This window comes from Gavialis gangeticus, unplaced genomic scaffold, assembly GCF_001723915.1.
Source record: "Gavialis gangeticus isolate Ggan-Ray unplaced genomic scaffold, GavGan_comp1, whole genome shotgun sequence".
NCBI classification, from domain to species: Eukaryota; Metazoa; Chordata; order Crocodylia; family Gavialidae; genus Gavialis; species Gavialis gangeticus.
Genome location: NW_017729031.1, coordinates 93,030,993 through 93,040,062, shown reverse-complemented (window position 1 = coordinate 93,040,062; position 9,070 = coordinate 93,030,993). Strand labels below are relative to the sequence as shown.

Below are 9,070 nucleotides of genomic sequence, written 5' to 3'. Positions count from 1 at the left end.
GAAACATAGAGAAAAGTATCTATTTTCGCTACACCAGGAGACATTTTTTTTTCTCCACTGAAGAGATGTTGGACCTTCGGCAACTCCTTCTCCCCTTCCTATCTCTTGTACTATAACACCACTCTGAGTCACGCTTTCTGATTCTATATTTATACAATACCTAGCTCTGGGCACCTCTGCACTTGCAATTACAGTGCATGAATAAATTGCGGAGCTTATTGCTCCAAAGTTAATTGCCCTTGGTTGCAGGTTCAAATTGTGAACCCAGGAGCAATTAATTTCATAGCAGTAAGGTCTGCAGTTTATTCATGCGCAGCACATTGAGCCTGGCCAGAGCACCCCTGCCTGGCAGGGGATCTCAGGGGGTTAGCCTGCCAACCCAGGGCTGCCCCCCAGAGCTCAGTGTGCTGCGGAGGAGCTGGCTGGAGCACAAGGGAGCTTCAGCACAGGGCAACCGCTGCAATGAAGTATCCTCTTGCCCTAGCCAGCTCCTCCAGTGTCTACAAGTACTATCCTGTGGACTAAATTCATTTACTCCAGCCTAATAGGGGTGCACATTTAGATGCTGGGACACACTGTGTAGCTAATTATTCAACTGCGCAGTAAATGTCTTGTGTAGATGAGCCCGCTGATATTTGGTTCAAATCCTCCAAATTATTATGCATCTTTGCAAGATTTTAAAAAAGAAAATCTTCATTCTGTTGCAGGATTGATTTTGCTGTAAGCCCTTTGCTAGACCAGATCATTAGGTAGTGCACACCTGGAGAATTCCACTAATATCCCAATAGCATCACCTTTTCACACCAGCAGAGGCTGTAGATGTGATAAAGGAGTGACACCAAAAAAATTAGTGATTGATATAATCCCTACCGTGTACACAAGCAATGCATATGCAGCTGTGTAGTGTACTGCAATCTGTAATCCTCCCACGTTCTCAGGAAAGCATGCTTCAGTGCTCAGTGGTGGCTGTTAGCGAAAAACAAGAGACTTTCCTTAGGTGGTTGAAACCCGGTGCAGAAGAAGGAGGGATAGCATGTGCATAGTCTGGAAAAAGGTGCCAGCTGGTCTGCAGGGAGCTCACCCTTGGAGGTTTGAAGTGTTGTACTCCTGGCAGCCCTCAGGTGAGGCACGTCCTTTTCCCTGAAGAAAGTGGGGCAAGGTCCTGAGTCACAGCTAATTCTGGTTTACAAGCCATAAACAATGAGGCAGAGGACATCTAATGTTTTAGTGCTGTTGAATATTAAGAACTAAGGGTAATCATAAATAGGGAAAATCTTTTCTCTGCCAATGCACATCTTATCTGATGGGCAGCAGAACCAGTGCTGCGTTTCATGGGTGCTCATATCTCCCAGCATCCGGGACTTTTGGTGGGCAAAACAGGCATCTAGCCAAATTACCTGCAACCACCTAGATCCATACCCAGGCCAGAAGAGGCAGGGGCACAGGAACTCTGGGGAGAATCTTAACTCTAAGATTGCATAAGTGCTCATGCTGGCTCTGCTGTGAATCTGTAGCACAAAGGAAAGGGCATGTTTCTGGTACAAGGAGCAGAACTTACTGCTGGTTCTGAGAGTATCTGAGTGCTGCAAATTCAAGTATGGTTGTGAGCAAACCTCATATTTTGCAGTTTTAGCTCTTTACATTTAAAATAATCAGTCCCACCTAATGATGCACTACAGAGTAAGCACAGAATTTAGGCCCCCTGCTGTCCTTTGCCAGCTGGTCAGTCAGTCAGAGGCCCTTTCTACTACAGATGTTGTAAGTGTTTCTATTTCTCAACCTTCCTTTTTCCAAATAGCTTTGGAAAGGTTTTCAAAATTGCATGTGGTATCTGCACTCCCAGCTCCACTTTTGGTTCATATGAATGAGGAAAACTAGTCTCTTGTGGAGGCATTTGAAATTCTTCATCTCCCCTTTGTCAATGAAAACCGAGCAAAAACAGTTACCACCTCTGACCTCCTGCGTAGGCCTATACTCAGTCTCATTTGAGACAATGAGGAATAACTAAGGGCATCCTTGAATATATCATTGACCTCTGCCAGCAAATTTAGTGTCTCTGCACTACTCTGTATCCACAGCACCATTTCCAATAACTTAGAACAGAGCAAACCTCCGGAGTCACAGGGGTTTGGGAAACTGAATCTGAAAGAAATTTCTCTAATGATGCATGCAGTTTTTATAGCTCTAAATAGAAACGGTTTTAGTTACACAGGATAAATTCACTCAAGTTAAGGTCTAAAGCAGGCCTAAGGCCTCATACCAGGACCTTAAAGTATGGGACTAGTAATTACTTCAGGCTTCATTTCTATTAACACAAATGACATAATTTTCTAATGGGCCAGGAGGAAGTAGAAAAACAATCTGACCATGCAGGTATGGTGTGACAATCCCTCTGCTCTGCTTGTCTGCCTCTCTTGAAAAGAATCCTCTTTAGATATTTTTAGTTCTAATTCTTTAAACAGAAGTTTTGATTTCTGCATTTTTAAATGAAGCTAACTAAAAGGAGCTAGGCTCTGGACAAATGGCAAAACTTATGTTTCGAAGTTAAGCCTGCTCCCTCTGAACCTGATGGTGAAACTCAAATGGGCACATCTACATGGGACACCTTGATGTGCAGTGGACCGTTCTACTGCATATTAGCATGTCATGGCAAAAAACGCTGTAATGCGCTAATGCACAGTAGAATGAGTCTACTGCATATTCAGCATCACAAAAAAAGTTTGCCCTTGCTATTGCACTTTAGCGCAGCTACTGTGCCTTTATCTAGTACCTCATATTAGAGGTACTAAACTTAATGCACAGTAGCAAAGGCTCATTAATGTGTAGATGCACCCAATGAGTGCTGCTTAATGATGAGAAAAATAACCAAGCAGTGGGGGTCTCAATGATAAGATTCAGGTGCCCACTCCTAACAGACCCTGGAGTTGTACTGGAACAAAAATGTGAAGCTTAGGTTTCAAGGTTGTTTAAAAATAAATCAAGAGGCAAACAGTTAAGAAGGGAATCACAGAAATGCTGAGATCCAAAACCATTTATTGAAATGAAAAGGATGGGAAGTTACTGCAAAACCAGGGCTGAAGACATAGAAAGGATGTTCTTTTATGTCAGGTTTCTTAATAAAGAGTGGCCATAATTTCTGATCCTTTGAATAGTCTATTTTTTCATTCCAAAGGATGCTCCTTGAGTGCTTTGGAAAGATATTATTTTCTCCACTGGAGTGGCATAAAAATATATCTGTCAGTTATTATATACATATGTATGGGTTGTATTTCTTTTGTGGGAAAATATCACTATGTCAGTATTTAAAATTAGCATTATACTTTTCTTTATCATATTGCAAACTTTTCTGTACAGAAATCTGAATCTTCCTCTGAACTAGTCAAGTCCACTACTGCTTTGCAATCTTTTTAGGCACAGATGTAACATATGGCTTATATGCCAGTCTGCTCCTAATGTCCAATAACGAAGTACCTACACAGAGCTCCTGTAACCTGAAACAGGCTTAGTGGTTTAGATCCACTTACTGCCAGAATAAATGTTAGGTACTTTGATAACCAAAACCAGCCAATCTGGGCATATCACAAAGAATACAGCAAAACCACAATCAGTGACATTTACTACAGCACATCTAATCTATGGCATCAATTAACAATAACATCTCTTACAAATTTTGAAGTCCAGCTGTGAAATGACCCATATAATAGGAAAAAAATAGGTCATTTTTTCTTTTTTTAAACAACGTTTCCAATATGACATGGCTGACAATAAGACGAAGCACATTTGTCAGCGAGTTAACGCTATAAGCAATGACCCTAACAGTCTCTTTTCTATGCACAGTTCTAAAGTCTCCTCCAACTACAGTTGCAAACTTCTATCAATTAAAAAGCATATGGGAGCCCAGAGGGAAACCACTCTTTCCAATCTGTTTGCAGCTAGTGGAATTCCACACCTTGCCTTTTATACAATAGTGCAACTTTGCCAGAACAATAGCCTCGCTGTTGAGTCTCTGAACTGAACAATGGCAACAAAAATGGCCTAAATTTTCAAGACTGGCAAAATGTGTTGAAAACGAACAACCTTGCATACCAATAGAACTAAAAATCAGTTTAGTGCAATAGAGAACTCTTTTCATCAAAGTGCAAGCTTTGTTATGTTAATGTCACATCTGCAACAGAGCAATCCTTGTTGATATTGGGATGAAATTTTTTAGATCAATCAGTCTATGTATTCAGTTTAAAAGACAACAGAAAGAGACATAAACTGGGTCAAAACATTTCAAAGCTGATTCTCCTTTGTAGTCAGATGTGTCAGCCTTTCTGTGCATGATAATCCTACCAGAGAAACTTAGAAAGAACAGGAAAGAGGCTCTCAAGTTCGGAATCCTCAAGCTGATGAAGCAGAGAAGACAAAACTCAGACAGTCTGAGATAATCATAGAAATACGATGTTATGAATACCAGCTGTTTTTACAAGTGCATAACAGACAGATTCACTGTCCCAGTTTGCATGTGAAGAATTAAAAGTTGCCCTCCACCCCCAAGCTGTTGTAGATGCAACATTAATTCTCAGGTCAGTAATATCTTTTTAAAAACTAAACTCCATCACAAGTTAAAATGTCTTCCTCCTTTCTGCTCACCCCTGCACATCACAATCAATGTGGTACAATGTCAATTAAAAAAAGAACAAAAGAAAAAACGCAAAAAAATACAGAAGAAATTAAAATAACTGGGAGAAATGGTTCTATTCTGTAACTTCAACACAGCTTTTTCTCCATCTGGTCTGTGGATAATTCTGTTTTGTCCAATCTAATCTTCTATTCAAAGATAAAAGCCACTGCTGGAGGGATTAGAATGGTTCGGAAGCACTTCTGTGCAGGAATGCAGCTTGTTGGAGGAAGCAGGGTTTCCATTGGGCAAGAGGCCGTCTCCAGAGTATCCCACATTAGCATTGCTTAAAACACAATCATTTTCAGGCTAAAAGGAGAGAGAGAGAGAGAGAGAGAGAGAATACTTAAGACACATTGGAACACGAAACACTGTAGGCAAAAATGTAAGGTGTTAGCATGGGAGACCCTATATCAATTCCACAGTCCACCAGACTTACTGTGTGATTTAGGGAACCTCACCCCAGTTTTCCATCTGTCAGAAGCAGCATTCCCCTGCTGCGCAGGAAGGTACATGCACTAACAACTGTGAAGTGCCTGCCAGTAATGGGGTCAGATAGGTACTTCAGACAGTCCTGGAGCTCAGCCACCTCACCTAGGGCTCAATTCTGTGGAAAGGGGCACATTGTGCTGTAGAATCTGCTGTGCATGGCAAGAAATACTCTCCAGAACAATATTCACTATGGGCCTGATCCAATTCCTGTTGAAGCCAATGAAAGATTCCCACTGACTTCACTATAGGATGGGCAAAAGCTTAAAACAGAGGCTAGTTTTGAACACCAATGGTTTCGCAAGTGACTCGTAATTTGGGGTGCCAGTGACAGACTCCTGAAAGGGACTGGATTTTCAGAGGGCAGGTACTCAGCATTTTCTGAGCATCCAGCCTTTTCAAAGGGGTCTCAATATGGACACCCAAACACGAAGATAACCCAACCCATTCCCCAGAGAAGTTGTGGAATTTCCTTCACTGGAGGCTTTCAAGAGACCGAAAAAGTTTAAGGAATATGAATCCTATATTTGTACAGGACATTGGACTAAAAGACCCCTGAGGTCCTCCCCAGTGGGTCCCTTATGAAACATCTTGGCCCAGTGGCAACACATAGAGAGCGCACAGGGGTGCATGTGCACCTCCTGAGAGCACTGGTGCACCCCCTGACCAACTGTGCTCCCTGCTTAGGTGATGGGCAGGGAGGGCAGGCGGGAGTGCTGGTGTTGCATTGCAGTACCTATCATTGTTTTAATTGCTTATATTGCTATTTTTATCATGAATTATTTAGCCATTAAAGTAAAGTTAATCTTGTTATGATTCACTTTTCATACTATTTTAATCAGTCATTATTGTTCTGGAATTAACCATCTATTTTAAATTTCCTATTACTTAGCATATATATAGTTAACCTATTGGTCTCATGATTTTAGAACTTAAATTTGGTATAAGAAAAATGCTTATGTAAGGTCTGTGGTATGTCTGGCATGTTTGAAAAGAGGTAAGGAAAGAATGAATTATGTATGTATGTGACCATGTAAAGGAAGACAGCCCTCTTGCAGCAGGTGAAAATAGCCTTCTGTCGTTTAACAGTTAAAGGTTGCAGCAACGTCGAGTCAGCAGTTAAGGATTACCAAATACTAAATCATGCCTTCACCCTGATGGCTGAAGACTACAAACAATGACCTCCCTGAAGATTGCAGACCACAAAGCCAGAAGATCATGTCCTACCAATCCCAGCCTGCCAACAGGACAAGGAGGATGACCTTCATGTCTGACTCAGCAGAATCCATAGGCTTGTATGGACAGCTATCACTATAAAGAATGAATACAAAGGAAAGGCTTTGGGTCTGTTCACCTGCAAGAAGGAGTTTTGGGCACATCCAACAAGACCTGACTCCATTCCTCGTGGTCGGTCTGGCTAGCCACCACACTGACCCAAGCAACTTTAGAACTTGGTAATGCTTTAACCTTTGCAGGACTGTCTAACTATCTGTGTGTGTGCTTGTTTCTTTTGTATGAATGAATGAACGGGTATGTATGGGAATGAGTGAAGCAGATAGCTTTACTGTTCTTTTTTTCATGTTGCATGTTTTATGTTCCAATAAATGTGGCATTATGCCTTATCCCCTGATAAGATCCCTGCTTGTTCTTAATTCACATTGTACACCCTGTGTGGAAAACACTGGTGCCCCCCCACGAGCACTGGCTGGGGAGTGGGAGTGCTGGATGTAGCACTGCGGCTGCTTCTGGGAGCTGCGCAGCTGCTTCCCAGTTAGTAAGTTTTGCTGGGGTAGACCACCGCCCCCCTGCCCCCCAGTCACTGACTGGTCGCTGGGGGGAGGGGGGGGCACATTCCCCCCCTAAGGTGGCACCAGTCACCCATGTCTTGGCCTACACGTATGGTTGCTCTCATTAGAAATGCATTATACCATAACTGGATTTTTGTTTTCTTTTGTGTTAATGGGAAATTGCACAATGGAGCTTCCAGAATGAGAAGTACGACATAAGGTTTCAGTGGAGCACCTAATGACATGCAGATTGAGTGCTGTGCTGGCATGGTGTCCCTCTGAACCTGCTGAGGCTGTACATGCTGTGGTATTCTGTGCAGGTGTTACTATATCCTGGATGGGGGAATAGTTGTGCAATTTTCTGTCCAGAGGCATTGAAACAGTGTCTGCTACTGCTTTATTCCCTTAGCTGTTCCCCAAACATACTCTGACCAAGACTAGAACACTGCTGTGATCAGAGACTATGGCCATGTGTCCTAGTGTCCTGCTTTGATTCTGGGTATAACAACTGTCAGATGACCAAAGGTAATATCCCAGCAGATCAGTGGTGGTGCTTCCTATAACAAGTCTTGGATTATGTTGACAATGCAATTGTTATTTAAACATCCCAGATACTAAGAGAGCAGAAGCATATGAAGCACCCTTGTGTTCATCTGTCAGAGGAGCTGAGGTGCTGTTCCAGTGATAAAGGATGCCAGGTAAACAGGAAGACAGGGATGTAATACTCTAGAGCAGAGGTGCTGAACCCCTGGCCCATAGATCAGTTCTGACCCCCAGATCCTCATCATTTGGCCTGTCAGGGAACCCCGTGGACTGTGGCTGCGCATGCCAAGCAATGTGAGACTCAATCCTGGCACACACAGCAGACAGAGGCAGCATAGGGCCTTGGAGCTCAATCTCCATATGTGGGACTCAGCAGAGGTGGCATGGGACCCTGGGGTGAATGGGAGGGCCAGAGGTACATGGAGCTAAGCGGAGGCAGCTCAGACCCCAGAGAGTAATCCCAACATGCAGGTTTGGGCTGAGGCAGCATGGGTCCCAACCCTGGCACACAGAACCTAGAAGAGATGGCGCTGAGTCCAGGGCCCCAAATCCTAGCATGCAGGGCAGTAGTGGTTCTGGGTCCTGGGGCAAGCAAAACTGGATGGGAGCAGTGTGGAGTCCCAGGGCTCCAATTCCAGCATGTGTAGCCAAGCAGGGATGGTGCAAGTCCAGGTCTGGCCATCCGGGCCTGAGCCTGGAGTATGGGGTCCAATCCAGCCTGCAGTACCTGTACACATCCCTTTCCTTTCAACGTGAAAGGGTGGATGCTTCTTGGATGGGCAGGGGGCTCTGCATCCCCTGGGCTGTGCCTAAACCTACTTCTAGCCCTGTGTGGGTACTATGTATACTTGGTTAGTAAAATTTGTAAGCTATAGATCTTATCTAAAATGCACTGAACTTAAAGGGAATCTGTTTATTTTCTTGGAACAGCCTAGACCAGGGATCAGCAGCCTGTTGATAGCAAGGACTGGAGGTTACAATTGGGCTTTTGCTGTGGGCTGGAAGCCCCTCTCCAAGCAACCGGCTGCCAAATTCCCAGCCTGCCTGTGGCAAAGGTAAGCTTAGACACTGAGGAGCAGCACATTCTGCAGCGAAGGGGAGTGGTGCAGAGCAGTTCCCCAAGACTGATTCCCCAAGCCAAACTGAACCTCCCCAGGGCAAGTTGGACCTCTCAGTGGGCTAGATCTGGCCCGGACAGCCATAAGCCATAGATTGCCAGCCCCTGGCTTAAACTGGGCCTGTTGAACTTTGGTGCCCCGGGGCCAGCTTCAATCAGCCCCCACTTGTGGTATGCAGATCCCCTGTGTGGCAGATGAAAAGTATGTCTGTGTGATAAAGGTGCTTGCTGAAGGTTCTATGAAGATTAGACCAAGTGTTTTTCTGTATTTGTTTAGATATTAAGCTATGTGTTGTTGCTAAAAGCCTAATTAAAGCCTAGAAGTAGTAAGGCCCTGTGGCACAGTTAAAATTACTTTCTCAAAGGAATGCAAGGCTTGTACTGCTATTGGTCAGTCTAAGGACAGTTAAAGTAAAAGGAATCTGAGTGGTTGTACATTATCAGTGTCTTTCAGAAGCTATAAATTAGCTG

General features: G+C 43.7%; 1 protein-coding gene across 1 annotated transcript in view; it reads right to left on the bottom strand.

The window, feature by feature from the left end:
* Positions 1-3,016: 3,016 nt before the first annotated feature.
* The window catches only part of LOC109301967 (aryl hydrocarbon receptor-like), a 120,033-nt gene continuing 113,979 nt past the window's right edge, over positions 3,017-9,070 (bottom strand). Inside the window, exon 11 of the mRNA XM_019523382.1 lies at positions 3,017-4,972. Coding sequence (XP_019378927.1) covers positions 4,817-4,972 — 156 coding nt within the window. The 3' untranslated portion in view covers positions 3,017-4,816. The remainder of the gene's footprint in view (positions 4,973-9,070) is intronic.